This window comes from Lithobates pipiens, unplaced genomic scaffold (genome assembly GCF_037356315.1).
Source record: "Lithobates pipiens isolate NorthernLeopardFrog02 unplaced genomic scaffold, aLitPip1_a1.2 Scaffold_19, whole genome shotgun sequence".
Classification (NCBI taxonomy): Eukaryota; Metazoa; Chordata; class Amphibia; order Anura; family Ranidae; genus Lithobates; species Lithobates pipiens.
Window position 1 is genome coordinate 274,007,528 of NW_027507764.1, and position 20,915 is coordinate 274,028,442.

The 20,915-nt window shown below is 44.2% G+C and overlaps 1 protein-coding gene across 1 annotated transcript in view; it reads right to left on the minus strand.

The window, feature by feature from the left end:
• The window catches only part of GALNT12 (polypeptide N-acetylgalactosaminyltransferase 12), a 323,293-nt gene that overhangs the window by 67,310 nt on the left and 235,068 nt on the right, over positions 1 to 20,915 (minus strand). The window contains exons 6-8 of the mRNA XM_077491945.1: positions 9,160 to 9,336; positions 4,434 to 4,565; positions 2,919 to 3,032 (exon numbers count right to left, since the gene is read on the minus strand). Of these exons, the coding sequence (XP_077348071.1) occupies positions 2,919 to 3,032; positions 4,434 to 4,565; positions 9,160 to 9,336 (423 nt within the window). The remainder of the gene's footprint in view (positions 1 to 2,918; positions 3,033 to 4,433; positions 4,566 to 9,159; positions 9,337 to 20,915) is intronic.

Consider the following 20,915-nt stretch of genomic DNA (forward strand, 5'->3'; position numbering starts at 1 on the left):
ACCAACGGCCAGGGTTGTCGGGAAGAGGCCCTTGTCCTCATCAACATGGGGACAAGGTGCTTTGGGGTGGGGGGGGGGGGGGCGCGCCGCCCCCCCTTCCCCAAGGCACCCCCCATGTTGAGGGCACGCGGCCTGGTACGGCTCAGGAGGGGGGCCGCTCGCTTGTCCCCCCCCTTTCCTGGCCGGCCGGGTAGCGTGCTTGGACAAGGGTCTGTTGTGGACCTGGGGGGACCCCACGCCGTTTTTTTTAGGCGTTAGGGTTCCCCTTTAAGTCCATACCAGGTGGCGGTGCCAGCGACGTCTCCTTGGCGGGCCCCGCCTACCTGGATACGCGCTCGAAATGAGCGGACTTTCCTCCGCGTGTGTGGGCGAGTCCGTTCATTTCAAAAGTAGGGCGGATAGTACGGCGGACTTAGTACGCCGTATTAGTCCGCTGAAAAAGTGCCGTGTGTGGGCAAGTAGCCCGTTCGGAAAGTCCGACGGACAGTCTGGCGGGAAGTCCGCAAGACTAAGTCCATCGGATAGTCCGCTACGTGTGTACGCGGCATAACTGTGTACTGACAGGGAGTAGACAGAGATCGCTATCCCTGATCTGTCTTCCCTGACAGAACGGGGATCTGTCTGTTTACATTGACAGATCCCTGTTTTGTCTCACTCTGAAGCGATCGCAGGTCGCCGGAGGACATGCGCATCGGCTTCACGTGGCCCCCTAGAGCTCTTAAAGCGGCCGACGTACACCTAAAGAGATTCACGCAGCCGCGCCCACCTGCCGCAGTGTAATGACCCCGGCTGGTTGGCAAGCGGTTAAAGTGGACCTTCAGTAATTTTTTCATCTTTCCATCTAGTAAATCTTCTGCCCTTGTTTTAACTTTGGATAGCAAAACTTTTTTAGTTTTTTTCCTGCCATCAAAGTGGAGGGCCACTCAAAAAAAAAATGCATTAATAATCTTAAAAAAATATATATTTTTTTAACTTACCTTACCTTTTAACTTACCTGAAACCGCTGTTGCTAGGCAGTCTTCCTAATCTGCCTCTTCCTATCCCTCTGCACTTCCTCCTCTTCGGTGAGCGGCCCCGCTGCCTTCTGAGACATGTGTGTGTCCCAGAAAACAACGGGGCCATTCACAAAGCGCCGTGCGACTCGCACATGTGCAGTAGGAAATGGGCAGTGAATCCACAAGGCTCCACTGTCTGCTTCCCTTTGTTAAGATGGCGGCGCCGGCAGCCGATTCGCTGGACGAATCGTCCTTGGGGCAGCCGACATCGCGAGATCTATGGACAGGTAAGTGTCCTTATTAAAAATCAGCAGCTTTAAAAAAATAACTAATTCTTGGCTTGGACGCCCCTTTAAATACCTTACACAGCCCACTTCCTGTTTCTTGTCTGGTCATTAGCCTAGGCTTAGGACATCATGCACAGCTCTCTCTCATTGTTGTGAGAGTTTGCCAGGAAGGGAGAGGGGATGAGCCATAAAACAATCCACCCGCCCTGTCCCCCTGGTCAGTCACCAGTACTTACCCCATCTAGGTTGTGGGCAGCACTTCCTCCAAGCGGCAGACAGCATCTCCTCCTCCTTGGCAGCCAATAGGACCTCTTCTCTTTTCGTCCCGATTTCGTCTTGATTGTTCGGGAGGAGAATAAGGAAGACAATAGCGAATATTCATTCGCTATTGTCACACAACTAGGTGGGCTCGGAGCCAACCCTTTTTTGAAGCCTGTTAGAGCCTCTGGCTCTAATCATGTGCTTCTAAAAGGATAAAAAAAATGCAATGGAACCATGCGTCCAGTGCCCTGCATGTAGATTAGGGGGCCGGAAGCGTATATTACGGGCCACCACTGATACTGTATATCTCTTGTGATACATTACTGCCCACTTTGTGAAAGCGAATCTGCAGGTATACAGCCACATCACTTTCAAGCTAGGAGTCAGCTGAACAAGCAGAACAGTCTGATGGCTGCAGCATCAGCCATTAGCTTGTAACTAACATGTTGACTTTCTGGATATACATCCAAAGAGTGGAACTAACTAAGGGAGGGGTTATTTACCTTTCCAATAGCCAAAATCAGGTGGAGCCTAATTACTGAAATCTGCTGGCTGCTGGGAGACACCCCCTGGTGGCCCCCGGTACTGCGTCCTTCAGCTCTGGGAAACTGTAGAGGAGTGGGGAAAGCCACCACAGGAACTAAGTATGTTACCCTGTATATGCAAGAATGCCAGGTAAAACTAAAGGGGGGAAAAAGCCTAAAGAAAAAATAAGTTGCAACTTATTACATTTTTGTTTTTGGATTTAGATAAGGGACAAAGCCTTAGTCTTTTCTTGCACCACTTGAATTAGCACAAAGATCCACAGCATTCAGCACCCAAACATTGACTATTCTAAGTTACCTTTGCAAATGTTTTTTTGTTTTTTTTTATGTGTAAGTGGATAATTGTGATTACTTAGTAAATTAAATTAACAATGTCTATAATAATATAAACCCCAACAAGCTCAATACACAGGCAGGTGATAACATTTTATAGCACAATTGGAGCATTGACACCCCTCCCATCCCCTGCACAGCCTTTCACTGGGAATATCAGTGTACTGTTGCTTCTCCTACCCCAGTTTTTACGCAGCTGAGAACAGAGGAAACAGAGGAAACAGAGGGAACGTGATCACTTCTAAAAAAAAAGAGGGGGGGGGGGGGTATTTATAATGTTTTCTCATATCTAGACACAAATGTTTTGCCTCTCATTTCTATTTTCAATTGAATGGGTTGTCTTACAAGGTGATAGTTTACAATCACTTTAAAAACATATACATTTAAAAAAATAAAATATGACCCACATTTTTCTTTAAAACATGTAGGTAGAGCTGAACAGAATTTAAACATTTATACAGTGTGCTTAGCATGAAGAAAGTAAACTACGTTCTTACCTGATTCTGCCCCATACCATGACATGGGTACAAGATAATTTTCTGTCCGGTGACTTCATTCTCACTAGGAGGATTGTAGTCAAAGCAGTGGTTATCCATCCCTTTATTTTTGAGCTGCAGAAGAAGTCAAAAATGTTCCCATTACTAAAAGAGATGGTGACTAAAAACTCAGAAAAATCCTTGGTATTATATACTGTAACTATTCCTAATAGGAAAATAGGAAGTTTTACCTAAATAGGTACAGTAAAAGCCCTGGTTCGCACCGGTGGAGCTTTGACGTCACACTACTTCAGTGTGACGTCAAAGCCAACTATCATTTGCGGCTTTCTGACATCTGTGCTACTTCATTTAACAGATGTCATTACAAATCGCACTGAAATTGCACATAAACAGTGCAGGGACCTCTATCAAAGTCCCTGCAACTCAATGGAACCGTTTGAAAAGTTCCATTGCCGAAAAAGGGGTGCGTTTTGTCCTACTTTTAACTGTCAAATCGCATAACTAGTGGTGTGAACTAGGCCATAGTGACAAAGACTAACAACTTAAAAAGAAAAAAAATGGTAAATAAAGGTTATCAGGTACTGTACTTAAATTAACAGTGAACTGGCAGCTACTTAGTGTCAATCTTTAAGATCAAAGAAGATCTCTTATTTTATTTTTTTAAAGATATTTTTACTGGGTTTAAACACAAACCAACATCCAAAAAAAAAAAAACTTTGGTTGTTCATTGATATACATCAGCAGGCAGTACACTTTTTCAGTCAATAAACAAATAGCAATGCACTATCACATGTGATTATGAATTGTAGAGGTGCAAGTATATCATATTAGCAGCGTGAACTTCATAGGTCAATAGTGGAGATCAGCACATTGAAGCATGACCAAGAGTTTACATTAAATGTATTCACTCTGGGGCAAGGGTCAGAGGACTAGCTATCCATTTACTCCAGATTTTATGGAATGTCTTATTCCATTTCCGGAGTTCAAATGTTGAACGTTAAGCTGCCTGTACATGCCCTTCTGCCGACGTATATTGGCGTGAGCCAGTCGGCAAGCGGTTAAAGATAGACTTAGGAATTGTGCAAGGGGAGTTTACTAGACCATACAGTAACTTGGGTAGATAGATCATTTTAATATAATCAGGAATTCCATATTTAGAGACTTTGCTCTAATTGATTTGAGCAAGGAGGGTTTTTGGGGGAGCAATGTGCTGTGACCTCCAGAGTTTCACAGAATAAAAAAAAGCCAATATTTCCACGGATAAGGAGACAATGGTTTTACTACTGTAGAGCTCAACAGAAAGTTATTTATGATACAATGATTATAAACAATGCAGGGACTTCTGTTTCCATTGAGAACTATAAGTAGGCTCCAGTGATAGTTATGCTTTAAGAACAGGAATAAATCAGAGGGCACAAAAATGATTTTGCTGTATGGATTCGCCGCATGTCATTTAGATACAGTCACTTTTAGATGGCTTTCCTAGTTTTAGATTTATCAGAGATAAAGTGTTACCATTCCAAAATAGCCTGGCTTATCCTCGGGTACATGGAGCTCGGGGTATACATTTTCCAAAAACCATTTGAAAGGTTTACACTGCAGTCTCTCCCTGAGTTGCATTCGCTCTGTCACATCTCCATAGGGCTCCTGAAAGAGAGCTCTTGATTAAATTGTAAGTAAAATCAGCTTCAGATAACATAGTAAAATCAAGGAGGAAAGGTTTTGATAGTGAACACTCACTAAAAGTTTCAAAACAAATGTTTTTGCAAAAGTTTCTAAGATCATATCAAGCCTTTTTTTCTGGCACTGCATGATTTATGTGTAGGACTGCTTGCATTCAGGACAGATATAGGGTACCGTATATACTCGAGTATAGGCCGACCCGAATATAAGCCGAGGCCCCCAATTTACCCCCAAAAAACTGGAAAACTTATTGACTCGTGTATAAGCCGAGGGTGAGACATGGCTGTCCATCCCTGTGTGTCCGTCCATCCCTGTGTGTGTGTCCGTCCATCCATCCCTGTGTGTGTGTCCATCCATCCATCCATCCCTGTGTGTGTGTCCGTCCATCCATCCCTGTGTGTGTATCCATCCATCCATCCATCCCTGTGTGTGTGTGTGTGTATCCATCCATCCATCCATCCCTGTGTGTGTGTGTGTGTGTGTATCCATCCATCCATCCATCCCTGTGTGTGTGTGTGTGTGTGTATCCATCCATCCATCCATCCCTGTGTGTGTGTGTGTGTGTGTGTGTGTGTGTGTGTGTGTGTGTGTGTGTGTGTGTGTGTGTGTGTGTGTGTGTGTGTCCGTGCAGCCTTGTGTGTGTGTCCAGCCTACCTGTGTCCCAAGCCGCCGTCCCGAGCCGCCGTCGTCCCGAGCCTCCTCCGTCCCGTGCCGTGCCTCCTCCGTCCCGTGCCGTGCCTCCTCCGTGCCGTGCCTCCTCCGTCCCGTGCCTCCTCCGTCCCGTGCCGTGCCGATGGATCGCCGCTCTTCTCGGCGGCCATTCTACAATTCAAAATTCCGCCTCCGCCTGTGATAGGCGGAACACTCAATTTCCCAGCAGCCTGTGTTCCGCCTATCACGGACATCCTCTCATACTCGTCCGTAGTATGAGAATGAGCGGATGTCCGTGATAGGCGGAACACTGACTGCTGGGAAATTCAGTGTTCCGCCTATCGGAGGCGGAGAAGGAGGCGCGGCTTTTGAATTTTAATGTCCGCCGTCTGTCTGCTCGATACGCTGATCGAGCAGTCAGACAGCGGTGACTCGAGTATAAGCCGAGGGGGCACTTTCAGCCTCAAAAAAGAGGCTGAAAATCTCGGCTTATACTCGAGTATATACGGTAAGTAAGCAGCAGAATAAAGGTTAGTAGATCTCTGTCCATACACTGATAGATGATTTTTGTACAACCTTAATTTTAGGGGTTACTATAGGTTAATGTAAGGCCTACTTCATTGTAAGATGGGGTAGGGGTTTAAGATCATATTTCCTAGATTATGTTAAATTGTATGTTAAGCCAAACATTTTTTTCTAGTTTTATAATTTTTTTTTACTGCTATTCATGATAGTTCTAGTTCTAGTGATAGTTGCACTTTTTCCCCTGTGGGCGCCCCCCCCCCCCAACCATACCAAGCTTTTCAGATCTGGTATGGAACCGCGTACAAAAAACATTTTAAAAAATGGCGTGAGGTCCCCCCACCCCCAAAAAAATTCACACCAGACCCTTGTCTGAGGATGCCAGAAAAGGAGGGGGGCAAGCGAGCCCCTCAACCCCTCCTTAAACATACCAGGCCACATGCCCTCAGCATGGGGGGTGGTGGTTAACCGCTTCCTGCCCGCCCTATAGCCGAATGCCGGCCTTAGGGCGGGCGGCTTCCCGTGCCTGGCCGTCCCTGGACGGCCTGGTGTTTACTTCCGCAATGCGCGCCGCCGCGCATCGCGGAAGTTCTGTGTTTGCCGTGTCCCCCGGGGACAGGCAAACACAGATCGCTGTAAACGGCCAATCACAGCGGCCGTTTACAGCGTGATCGGCGTGTCCAATGGGAGATGATCTCATATGTAAACATATGAGATCATCTCTCAGCGCCGCTCTCCCTCCTCACACAGACAGCGTGTGAGAGGGGAGAGAAGAACGGCTGCAGCAGCCGTCAGTGTAAAAAAGAAAAAAAAAAAAAAAAAAGTAAAAAAAAAGTTTAATAAAAAGTGCCATCCTCCCCCAGAGCCATCCTCCCCCAGTGCCACCCCCCCCAGTGCCATGCCCCCCCCCAGTGCCATCCTGCCCCAGTGCCATCCTGCCCCAGTGCCATCCGCCCCAGTGCCATCCTGCCCCAGTGCCATCCGCCCCAGTGCCATCCGCCCCAGTGCCATCCACCCCAGTGCAATCCACCCCACCCCAGTGCCACCTGCCCGCAGTGCTATCTGTCCCCAGTGCCACCTGTTGTCAGTGCCATTTGTCCCCAGTGCCATCTGTCATCAGTGCCACGTATAAGTGGCATCTGTCATCAGTGCCACGTGTTATTAGTGCCACATAGTGCCATCTGTCATCAGTGCCACGTATTAGTGCCATCTGTCATCAGTGCCACGTATCAGTGCCATTTGTCATCAGTGCCACCTGTCAGTGTCACGTGCCATCTGTTGTCAGTGTCACGTGTCATCAATGCCACTTATCAGTGCCATCTGTCATCAGTGTCACGTGTCATTGGTGCCACGTATTAGTGCCATCTGTCACCGGTGGCACGTATTAGTGCCACGTATTAGTGCCACATGTCATCAGTGCCACGTATTAGTGCCACGTGTCATCAGTGCCACATATTAGTGCCACGTGTCATCAGTGCCACGTATTAGTGCCACGTGTCATCAGTGCCACGTATTAGTGCCACGTGTCATCAGTGCCACATATTAGTGTCATCTGTCATCAGTGCCACGTATAAGTGTCATCATTGCCACGTATCAGTGCCATCTGTCATCAGTGTCACGTGTCATTGTCCTGGTATTTCAAAAGTGTAATAAGTAGTCAACAAGTTAGATGTGTAATTTATGCTCCTAGAACACGTGATGGCGCTCCCTGCATGTTGGGCCTCTCTATGTGGCCAGGCTGCGAAAAAGTCCCACACATGTGGTATTGTAATACTCAGGAGGAGTAGCAGAATTTTTTGGGGGGTGTCATTTGTGGTATACACATGCCACGTGAGAGAAATAACCTATTACAATGACAATTTTGTGGAGAAAAATAAAGAAAATGAAAAATCTTCATTTTGCAAAGAATTGTGGGAAAAAAATGACAACATCAAAAAGCTCACCATGCCTCTTACTAAATACCTTGGAATGTCTACTTTCCAAAAAGGGGTCATTTGGGGGGTATTTGTACTTTCCTGACTTGTTTGGGTCACAAGAAGCGAGATAGGCCACCAGTACATCAGATGTGATCAATTTTGTGCGATTCGCACCACAGCTTGTAGACTCTCTAACTTTCACAAAGACCAAATAATATCCACTAATTTGGGTTATTTTTACCAAAGATATGTAGCAGTATAAATTGTGGCCAAAATTTATGAAGAAAAATTAATAATTTGCATAATTCTGTCACAGAAACCAAGAAATATGCGTTTTTTTTCAAAATTTTCGGTCTTTTTTCATTTATAGCGCAAAAAATAAAAACCCCAGAGGTGATCAAATACCACCAAAAGAAAGCTCTATTTGTGGGAAAAAAAGGACACAAAATTCATTTGGGTACAGTGTTGCATGACTGAGTAATTGTCATTCAAAGTGTGAGAGCACCGAAAGCTGAAAATTGGTCTGGGCAGGAAGGGTGTTTAAGTGCCCAGTAAGCAAGTGGTTAAGGGCAGGAGGAGCTTTTTCTTGTAACAAAAATAAAATAAAAAATACTGAACAGATGAAGACAAGGGAACAGAACATGAGAGGGGCCTTACTTTCACCAGACATAAAATGACCGCAATTACAGCATAGTGATAATGACACAGACAACAACTACTCTACTAAAGACAAGCATTTTTATTCCTGTCTGTGTTGCTTTAGGAAAGTCCTCCTCACTTTGTCTGGTAAAATCGTGATGGCAGTAAAAACTGGATAGGAATACATGATCTGGCGCAGCAGAGCCACCTGGTCACCATATATATATAAACGTTATATGGACGGCAAGTGATTAAACCTTGTAAAAAAGGTAAGAAAGATTATTTCTGAAACTAGGCGAGATCAGTTAGGGTACCTGCCTAGTACCAGAATGTTATATATACTTATATAACTAATACACTTATATGTTCAAATTCCGAATGCACCTTGTCATGCAATTTAATGCACATTGCAACATACTTTGCACTGCATGTCAATGCACATACTTTGCACTGCATGTCAATGCACATCAATTCACATTAAAGAATGTAAGTATGTGTGTTAAACATTACAAACACTGACATGCATTTTGATGCCTTTCCATTCATTTTAATTGAAAATAGATCATGCAAAAATATAAAAGTATGTTTCCAGGCTTAGTGTATTAACATTGGTTTTCAACGCCAGGAACCTGGTCCTAAAAATAACCTGCACTAGCCTCCAGATGTTGAAAGCAACTGTATTTTTATAATGATATTACCTTTACAAAAGAAAGGACAGTAGCTTTGCAGTGATGAAATAACAATCCTTCAATAAAGTATATTATCTGTTGGTTAGGCATGTTTTCCCATTTACACTTTTTACAATTATGTTGTAATGCAATACATCTTACCAGCCGTGCATGAGGATTTCGGTGGTAATAAAGTTCTTTATATTCATCCATCCAAACCTCTGCTGCTCGCACACTATTGGCTAAAGCTTTACTACGCGAGTATGGGGCTTGCCTGGGAAAGACATGTCCAACATGTGAACATGGGTGTACTTCAAGTGTTCCTCCACACTGCCAAATCTACCATTAGGAAGAAACATTTTGTGAAAATTAGTATATATATATTTTATAGAGACGCCATTTAAATCTTGTCATAGTAAACCTTCAGTTAAACTTGATGCCATGTGACACAAGGCTTCAGACAAAGAATCAAGGAAATCTCAGGGTACACCACAAGAATACGTGGAGCCAGTGTAGTCCAGTGACTGAGAAGTGTTCATCACAAGGATAAACCAAGCACACATACTCAAAAGAAAACAAGTGATCAAAAAAACAATAGTTAAATATTCCCTCTCTCCCAGCACTCATAGACCAATAATAATTATGTTCATTACTATGAGTAGTAATAGCGGCCACTATGAATAACACAAATAATAAAAGATATGTTACAGTCCAGCTATAACATTAACAGCACTGAAAATTGTTCCACATTTAAAATGATCACAAAGCGCATAATAAACAGTCCAAAAATTGATCAAATCACAAGTCCATCAAAAGCGGGCGTATAGGGTACAAGTTCAATCATGGATCCCGTCACCACACTGCGTGTGAAAACTCCCCTATAGTAATGAACTCAACAGATAAACCCAGAACATGTGCTATTGATGGACTTGTGATTATTTAAAGAAAAACTGTAAAGGGGAAGAATTATTGGTTTAGCTCTGGAATGTATGCCCTTTTTAATGCATTTGACTGTATTTTGCTAGCTTATTTTTGGTCGTGGCTTGGAATTGCATGTTATTGACTTTTCTGTGATCTAAAAGCACCCTCAAATCCTTTTACATCAGCAATTCTCCCAAAAAAGCTAGATCTAATATGTATTTTGGCATGTGTATTTTTAGCACCCAAGCACATAACTTTACAATTCACATTACTGAACCTCATTTGCCATAGAGCTGCCTTTTTTATCAAGGTATTTCTGTAACAATGCTAAATCATGTGCCAAAGTTATTTCCCTGCATAGTTTTATTCAAATTTGCAAATGTATTCAATTGAGCCCCCATTTCTCCTTTCTGTGCCACTACCAGTAAAGCAATGCTCTTCATATGAGCATGTTAAAATTATGTATCGGAGTTGTTGTCTGTACCATAATCCAGACATTTTATGGCAAAAAGAACAAGCTTCCTATTAAAGGAAAAGTGCAGCCTGAGCTAGGTTGGCTGGGCTTCTCCTATGGGTCACAGGAGTGCAATTAGTTTTGCACTCCTATGACCCGTTTTCAGCAGGGAGCGGACTGCCGATGTCACCAATATTAGTCCAGGCACCGCATCATCCCGACTCTGGGATTCTGGATCCACCAGGTGTCTGGACTGATAGCCTCTCAGCGAGCCGCTGAGATGCCCGCTGCCAGTCCCTCTACAGCTCATCGCTCGAGTGAGCGTGGAGCAGCAGAGCAGGAAAGCTGCTGACTGATAGGCAGCAGCTCTCTGCTCGGGGAGCCGAGAGAACCCGAGCCATCGGAGATGTTCAATGGTTCGGTTCTCAGTGCAGAGGCAGCGGGGGACAGATGCAGCATCGTTCCGAAGCTGCATCCAGCTAGGTAAGTATGAGTAACCACTTAAGGCCCAAGCCTCTATCTGAGATTTAGTGTTAAAGTTAAAAACTGTTTTTTTGCAAGAAAATTACTTAGAACCCCCAAACATTATATATTTTTTTTCTAACAGCCTAGAGCATAAAATGGTGGTCGTTGCAATACTTCCTGTCACATTGTATTTGCGCAGCATTTTTTTGCAAAAAAATACACTTTTTTTACTTAAAAAATAAGACAACAGTAAAGTTGGCCCAATTTTTTTTTTATATTGTGAAAGATAACACTATGCTGAGTAAATTGATACCCAACATACGTCATACTTCAAAATTGCGCCCGCTCGTGGAATAGCAACAAACTTTTACCCTTAAGAATCTCCAGAGGTGACGTTTAAAAAATTCCACAGGTTGCATGTTTTGTGTTACAGAGGAGGACTAGGACTAGAATTATTGCTCTCGCTCTACTGATCATGGCGATACCTCACATGTATGGTTTAAACACTGTTTTCATAAGTGGGCGCTGCTCACATATGCGTTCGCTTCTGAATGCGAGCTCGTGGGATGAAGCGCGTTTAAAAGATTTTTTTTCTTATTTTACGTTTTTATTTTTTTTACACTGTTATTTAAAAAATAAAAAATAAATAAATTGTGTCACTTTTATTCCTATTATAAGGAATGTAAACACTCCTTGTAATAGAAACAAGCATGACAGGACCTCTTAAATATGAGATCTGAGGTCTAAAATAAATAAAATGCAAAAAGAATTTGAAAAAGAAAAAATAAGAAAAAAAAAAGAGATATGGGCAGAAGTGACGTTTTAACGTCGCTTCCGCCCTGCAGTGGTATGGATCTTCCCCTCACTCGTCTCCATGCCAAGCCAGGGACAGGACACGATCGCCTCCACAGCTGTCGACGGCTCTGGTAAGCGGCAGACAGCACCGTAGAGTGGCGGCTCTCTTCCCGCCACCGATAAAAGTGATCTTGCGGCGAATCTGCCGGAGTGACCACTTTTATCTTGAAGCTGCGATAACAATGATATTCCTCTTCAAAGTAGTGACGTAAAACGACGGCGGGCGGTCCGTAAGTGGTTAATGGGAAAAAAAACAAAAAATCCCATTACTTCTTTTAATTGCAGGATAGCTAGCATAAAATCCAGATGACTGGGGAAGAGCTTTGCCTTTGACCCAGGGGATATGTTGAATCTCTGCAAAAGAATCACTGCTTCGACACAGAAAGCAAGGGTCCCACTCTGCAGCATGCAGACCGCTGATAGTCTGTCTAGTCTGTTGCAGCATTTTGAAGAAAACAAATTGAAAATCTTTGCTCACATTTTGAAATAATACGCCCAGAATCTATTTAGTAAATTTAAAGCTAAACTCCAACTTTAATTTCTCTAGAACTGAATGAAATGATCAATCCCAGCATAAATCATACCTCTGCACCATGTTGCTCTGTTGCCTGCAGATCCCCTGATATTCTGGGTTTAGTTGTTGCTTTGTGTCATGTGACAATATGTAAGGCCTGCTAATAGACCCTGTCCCTTCCACAGCCAATTCATGTAGCAGCTAGAGCCTAAAACACACCCCTCTGTAGACTGTCAGACTTTGCAAATTATGTAACTTCCTTCACAGCTCTGAGGGTGGGTGGGATTGAATACATCCTAATTAGCATCCAATCACGCGCAGTCATGCCTAAAGGAAGAGTCTAAACCTCTCAAATCTCACCTCACTCACAGATCACAGCATTATTGAAAAGGAAACCCCTGCATATTCACAGCCTGCTCTGAAAGCTAGCTGTGCTGATTCTGGGAGGGATTGAACAGATGGTCCTGGTTCACACTAGTGCCACATGAAAGTCACGTGACTTCCAGTGCGACTATCATCCCTATGCAACTCTGGTGGATCAGTGTTTTTTTTTTTTTAACCATCATCTCTCCTTCCTGGTTATTCTTGCTGCCCAAAAACTTCCTCCCAAGCACATTCTATTCACACCTCAGTGTAACGAAAACGCATGTTCCCGCTCGCGGTTTCTTGCACGTTTTTCAAGCATAAACATGCACTTAAATGTGCTGCCTTACATGCAACAAATGCCCAAAAGTAGCACTAGAACATGCACAGAAAATGCATGCTTTTTCTTGCAGGGTGCCTTCAGAAATGTGCAGATGTGAACAAATGTTAACCCAAGCACAGCACGCGTTTTTCGAAATGCACAGCATAGCATGTGTTTTCTGTGCAGGTTGCCATTCATTCAGAAATGCACAGATGTGAATGCAGCCTAAATGGCAACGCAAGCATGATTCACATTGCTACACATTTTCAAAACGCAAGGCAAAGCATGCATTTTCTTGCAACTTGCTGTGCATTTGAAAACCTGCAGATGCAAACAAATGGTGATGCAAGCGCACTGCACGTTGCCGCGCATTTTCTAAACACACAGCAAAGCATTCATTTTTTTTGCATGTTGCTGTGCATTCGGAAACACACAGATGCAAGCGAATGGTAGCGCAAGTGCGCAACACTTTGCTGTGTAATTTCTTGTGGGTTGCTGTGCCTTGAGAAATGTGCAGGTGAACGAATAGTAACACAAGTGCGATGCATTTTGCCATGCGTCTCCGAAACACAAGGTAAAGCGAATGCTTTTTGTGCAGGTTGCCGCTTGTTTTGAAACGATTACCAAAGCGTGCTTTTTTTTGCTAGATGCTGTGCATTCAGAAATGTGCAGACACAAATGAATGGTAACAAAAGTGTGATGCATGTTGCATGCATATTCAAAATGCACAGCAAAGTACATGTTTTTTAGTGTGGGTTGCCACACCTGCTGCCCATTGCTATGTGTTTTTATTGCGGTGCGTTTGGAAACAGGCAGATGCGAACAAATGCAAACATGATACTCATTGCCACACATTTTCGAAACACACGGCAAAGCATACATTTTATTGTGGGCTGCCATGTGTTCGGAAATGCGCAGATGAGAACACAGCCTAAATGGTAATGAAAGTGCAAGATGAATTGCTGCACATTTTAAAAAACGCAAAGCAAAGAGTGTGTTTTCTGTGCGGGTTACCATGCAAACACACAGCTGTGAACCCAGCCTAAATGGCACCATGAGAATGATGTGTTTGGTGGGCATTGCCATACATTTTCTGTGTGGGCTGCGTGAGCAAGCATGCATTAATGCCCTCTTAGCAAGCGGCAGTGGGAAAAGAGAGGATCAGGGCGGCTTTCTGCAAAACCATTACACAGAGCAGTTAGGTCTAATGTTTGATTTTTTTTTAGAATCGCTTCCTGTTTGTTATTCACTGCAGAAAGGAATTGAATGTGAGCGGGGATAACATAATTCCATTCCTGCCCTTTCACCACCCACATGAACACCTAGAAACACCTACAGTAACCCTTAGACCCACCCACATCAACTCCCACAGTTGGTATAAGTAAGTCACAAAGTCTGCCCTGAAACTAGAGGCTCAAAGGATTATGGGACATGTAGTATCAGGACTGGAAAAGGAAGAAAACAGGAAGTCAGAGAACTTTGAAATTCAGCCAGGAGGAGGAGTGACATTACAGACACAGAAATCTGCATTATACAGCTAAAATTAGGTAAGTTACACATAAAGTGACAGAGGGATTGTGATTCAATTACATGCACAATACATCTGTTTTGTAGAAGAAAAGTTGAAGTTCTTTTTTAAATTTAAAGCGGTAATAAACCCAAAAGCAAATATTATATTGTGGGAGCGTGCCTGGGATTTGAGAGAGAGGAGACGTGCTCCCGCCATTCATCTAACTAATGAGCTCGAACCTTGGGTTTCACTGAACCATCCTGCTCAGCAAACACCTTCCTGCTGTTTAGGGAGCAACTCTGACTGGAACTTGCAAATGGAACAAGGCGGCAGCCTCTCACAGCTTCCGGACTGAGCTGCTGAAGACGCGTGAGGCGGCCATTTTGCCTGTCACCTCCTCGCATCCAGCATCAGTGGTGGTGCAAACAGACTCCTTAGGCTGACTCAGAGCTGCATGGTGACCAGTCCACTGCTGAAATCCTGGCAGCCGTCGCAGATAGTAAGTCCTCTGTGGAGGGGAAAATGGATACAAGGAAAATAAAATGTGGGTTGATCAGACATGATATGGACAAATTTAGATGCCGCCTTGCAGAGGCAGAGCATTGTGTCTCAGCAATGGAGGACACTACTGCCTCCACTGTTCAGGCTCTAGCTGATCTCCAGCAAAAGGTCAAGCTGGCTGCTCGGAGGATGATGAAAACCGCCTCCGGCGCAATAATGTATGGGTAGTCAGGCTCCCGGAGGGGCACAACCCTGTAGTGTTTGCTGACGGATTCTTCAAGCAACTCCTGGGCCTACAACACCTCTCCCCAGTATACACTGTGGAACGTGCACATAGGGTGCCCCCTCGTCCAAGGCATGCTGGTTTGATGCCGCATTCTTTTCTAGTCTGTCTGCTCAATTTCAGGGAGAGATCTGATCCTGGTGGAGGCCCACAAACACCCTGATTTCAAGTATGAAAATGTGGTGATACATCTGTATCCTGATTTTTCTCCTGACCTGCAAAAGAAAATGTGCTCCTTCACAGATGGTCACAGACGCCTGTGTGAGAAAGGTCAAGGAAATTTACCAACATGCTATACCCATGCCATATCGCCTGAAGGTCATCCACAATGGCCATGTTAAGTTCTTTGAATTTCCGGCAGATGCAGTTGACTGGTTGAATTCCATTTCCCAAGAATGAGGTTTGGTTGCCTGGCCCCATGCCGTGGTTGGCAGGCAAGTCTACGAACCCTTTCCCAAGATGGTATGGGGAGTGGTTGCAAATGTTATCCTTTTATAAGCTGTTCTTCTATTGACAATGTTGTTCTTAACAGGTTGCTTGTATTAAAGAGCCTGAGACTGCCTATCTGTTCAATGCTGGATCTAAGGTACTGTTTTAGGGCGCTATGACTTAACCATACCTCTCCACAGCCCTTCTTCAAGTGGATGAGCTTTTGGAACAGTCCGCTAGTTTTTCTTCCAGTTTTGGAACTAAAGTTTCTCCAGAGGTTTTCTACTTTTTAGGTTTGTTCGCCCGGAGCAAAAAGGGAGTTGGGATCATAGACTGTTTATTTTACTTTTTTTATTTTTTATTTTTGTGTCTTGCCCAGAAAGGTTCATGCTAATGGACGTTGCTTGCCTTGCACAGTCTGTACTGATGGTATGCTGCTGTTTAGTGAGATGTAGTTCTCTGCATCCATGCTCTTCTTATGGAATATTTGTGGGCTAAATTCAAAGTTTAAAAGCTCAATGGTCCTTTAGTACCTTCAAATCCAGAAGCCTCATGTGGTTCTCTTGCAAGAGAATGAATGAATGAATGAATGAAATACTTGTATAGCGCACAATGCGAACTGAATCGCCTCTAGGCACTGCCTACTTGACTGGTAGTAAAACACTCTCCCTAAACAGAAACTGGATACAGAGAACAATACAGTGTACACACTCTTCATATGCTAGGGGTGTTGCTATCTTAATCCATCAAAAGCTAGCCTGATCTATTGAACATGTGGCCATTGACCCCCCAGGGGTGATATGTGATTGTGGTGATAGACATTGAATCCCAGTTATTAGCCATAGTGAACATATATGTCCCGCTCCCTTTCAAAAGTGAGGTGTTCTGGAGAAAGTCGCCACCTTTGGCTCATTGAAGTTATTTGTAGCTGGTGATTTCAACAACAGCCTGGATTATACTCTAGACACCTCTAACCTGACTCGGGTGGAGAACCTTTACCTAAGACACTGGGTGGACTGGAGGAGCTATGGCATTGGAAACACCCTAGGGAGAAGGGTTTCTCTCCTATGTTTCCCATGTCAGTGCCGCCTCCTCCCGTATTGACTTGGCCTTCGCTGCCCCTGGTTGCAGAGGTTTGTTACCTGGCTTGGGGGGGGGGGGGGAATCTCTGATCACACCCCTTACAGGTCACCAATCGGTCTACAGGTACACAGGGGTTTGTTGGTTGCACCGGTAAGGGTGGAGGAGTCCTCGTGGAGGTCTTGGTCTGGCCGCATTTGAAGGAGTTTTGGTAATTTAATGAGGGCACAGCGCTAATTGTGGGATGCCTTTAAGGCCACAACAAGGGGGTGTACGTGTCTGCCATTAACCGCTTCTCAACCGCCTGACGCAGATATACAGCGGCAGAAGGCCACGTACAGGCAGATTAACATAGCTGTACGTTGCCATTTAAGAGGTGGCTCATGGGCGTCCACGGACCCAATGTTCGCGGGGATACCCCCAATCATCTCACGGTGAGGAAGAATGGGGAGATGCTAATGTAAACAAGCATTTCCGTTCTGCCTAGTGACACTGTCACTGATCAGCTCTCCCTGTAATTGGGAGCGCTGATCAGTGATGTGTCAAACACAGCCCCCCCCCCCAGTTAGAATCACTGCTTACGACACACTTAACCCCTACAGCGCCACCTAGTGGTTAACCCCTTAACTGTCAGTGACATTTTTACAGTAACCAATGCAATTTTTTAGCATTGATCGCTGTATTAATGCCAATGGTCTCAAAAATGTGTCAAAATTGTCCGCCATATTGTCGCAGTCACGATAAAAAAAAATGGCTGATCGCCGCCATTACTAGTAAAAAAAAAAAAAATATCAACAAAAATTCCATAAAACTATCCCCCATTTTGTAGACGCTATAACATTTGCACAAACCAATCAATTGCTTATTGAGATTTTTTTTTTATCAAAAACATGTAGAAGAATACGTATCGGCCTAAACCGAGGGAATTTTTTTTTTTTTAAATATTGTTTGGGGATATTATAGCAAAAAGTAAAAAAATGATGCTTTTTTTCAAAATTGGTGCTATTTTTTTGTTTATAGCACAAAAAATAAAAAACGCAGAGGTGATCAAATACCACCAAAAGAAAGCTCTATTTGTGGGGAAAAAAAGGACGTCAATTTTGTTTGGGAGTCACGTTGCACGACAGCGCAATTGTCAGTTAAAGCGACGCAGTGTCGAATCGCAAAAAGTGCCCTGGTCAGGAAGGTTGTAAATTCTTCCGGGCTGGAGTGGTTAAGGCTGCCAGGATGGGAAAAAAATGCCAAATCTGAGGAGCTTCAGGCCCATGAACTACATTGTGCACAGACTCATTCTGATTTGCCCTCTGGCTGAGTTACAGATGTCTATGCGGGCACTACTGGTTCATTTCCAAGGCCTCAATCAATGTGTTTTTAGAAATAGAGTTGAAGAATTGTTTGAGAAGAGCGACAAAAACTGCAAATTGTTAGCCATCCTGATGGCAGACCTTCAGGTTTTAACAGATATGCTGGACTCCCTCCAGATCCCTGTGTTACCAGAAGAGGTGGCTGCTAGACATCTTTCCCTGAAAAAGAATCGGCGACTTCTGTTGCCTCTTTTCCCAATGATAAATTGCCGGGCCCTGATGGGATCCCCGCAAAATGGTACAAACAGTATTTGGATCTCTTGTCTCCTAGGCTTCTGCAACTCTATGGGGACTGTTTTGACACTGGGACTTTACCAGTATCCTTTTATGTTGTGTTACTGCCCAAGCCGGATAAGGATACTCTGTATTGTTACTCATACTGGCCCATAGCACTGCTCAACATGGACCTCAAAATACTTACCAAAATGATCACCAATAGGTTAATGCAAATATTACATTACTTGATATCACCATACCAAACGGGGTTCATGCCTAAAAAGGCCACGACATTAACATCCGGAGGGTATCTACTTATACTAAATTGACTGCTGAGAGTTTGTCGGGGGCGCCCTGGAAAAGGTGTTGGGACTCCATTGATTGGAGGTACATGACAATTGTATTACAATATATGGGGTTCAGCCCCACATTCCTTAAAGCGTAGGTCCGCCCACAAATAAAAATTAAAAGCCAGCAGCTACACATACTGCAGCTGCTGGCTTTTAATAATAGAACACTTACCTGTCCTGGAGCTCAGCGATGTCAGTACCGCAGCTGATGTTTCCATTGCGGCTAAGGGAACATGGCAGTGTAGCCTTATGGCTTCACGCCGGGAACCCTACTGCTCATGTGCAAAGCCCCACTCCTCTCTCCTACTGGAACGGCATAACGTTGCCACAATTGCCACCTTTTGGGGGGGGGGGGGGGTAGGGGGGACAGGATACCTGTCTTTGAGTTCCACTTTTGGCCAGAACTCTGCTTTGAGTAGATATCACTGCTGTATGATCATCCAGTGGCTGCCTTCCCCCCTCAATGGTGGAGTGTCAAATGTCTTTCCAGTGTCCAGAGGCATCAGACAGGGGTGCCTCCTTTCAACCAGGGATATTCACACTGGTTATGGAACCTCTGGCAATTGCATTGCGCTCATCTCCCCAAATTCAGGGGATCAGTGTGGGTACACTTCCTGAAATGACGTCCCTTTATGCAGATCTGGTACTATCTATTCGGGACACGGGACATTTCCTACATGCTACACTGTTGCTCCTGGGCAAGTTTACAGTGGTCCCTGGCCTGAAGGGTAATTGGAAGAAGTCTAAAATACTCCTTTATGTTCCCATCCCATATCTGGGCAGGCAGACCCCAATAATCGCCTACAGTGAGTCACACATATTAAATATTCAGGGCTCATAACAAAGTCGGTGACCGACTTCATAGGCCTAATCCCCCTCCCACTGCTTTCTATTTTATAAAAGAAACTACACACTTGGAAAAACCTCCCTTTGTCACTCACTGGGAAGATAAATCTGATCAAGATGAAAATGTTGCCATTATTCTTGTACATCCTAAAACTCCCCAGTGTGGACCCCCAAATCGATTTTCAAATCTATAGATAGCATGCTCTCCACCTTTTTATGGCATAGAGGTATCCCCCACCCTAAATTTCCCATATTACAGCAGCCCTGGGGGAAGGGGGCTTGAGGTGCCTAACTATTATAAATATTTCTACACTGGCCAATTGACTGTAGCTCACCACTAGCTAACAACCCCCACTGATGATGCCTCAGTATCCCTGGAAGCTGCCTATGTGGGACATGTGATTGTGTTATGATTTACTGAGTGTTTTATGGTCCTTACTTCTCTTGATGAGGTAGAGGATGGAGGCTTGGGAAATGTAATACATGCATCATCTTATATGGTTAACAGGGGGCATTACCAAATCAGCGGACTATACATCTGCCTCCTTCTGGAGGCTCTAAGACTATGCATACTTTGTCTGGGCAAATGTTGAAATTTTTTATTTTTTTTTTCTTTTAGGATTGGTTACAATTTTCAATGTGACTGGTTGTTGGTTTCTGCAATATGTGGTTTAATGTTGTATGTATATACTATAAATCTCAATAAAAAGTAACTTCCAAAAAAACAAAACATTATATTGCATTTTACCAATTCTTAGCTGTGATTGCAGCATTAGTTTTCTATTTCAGGCTGTCTTTCATTTTCACCTGGTGATCCTGCCAATAAGTCTATTTTTCAACAAAAAAAGTTGTCCTGCAGATGTAGCAATTAGAGGGTGCTTGAAATGGGACTAACAGGGGTGCTTACAATGGTCAGCATTCATTTAAAACCTTTATCACAAAAACGAAAAAAAAAAACACGTTGATTTAACTGCCTAAAACAGTGGTTCTCAACCTGGGGGTCGGGACCCCCTTGGGGTCAAATGACGATTTGCCAGGGGTCACCAAATCCAGTGCTGTTCCTGAAGCCTGCACCCCTCTCCCATCCTTTTTTGACCCCTAGCTGGGCTGTCCCTGTGACTTGTGGCTGCCCACTCGGCCTCTTCACAGCCGCACAATTCAGTTCAAGGCATGGGTAGGGGGAAGAGACTAGAGGTCAGCTGACTGGTGAGGAATGTGATGTGGGAGGGGCTGGAGAACCTATCTCCAAATTTCGGGATTGGTGTCACTGCTATGAGACACAACAAAGTCAGAGACACAGTGAATCCAGAGACACAGTGAGTAACACTACCTGTGATTATAGTTGCCATTAAAAGTCCCCACTACAGTTCTCAGATCAGCCGATGACCTTGATCAAGGGCACCCATGTTGGCTGATCAGAACTCCCCCCAGCACTGTCACTGATC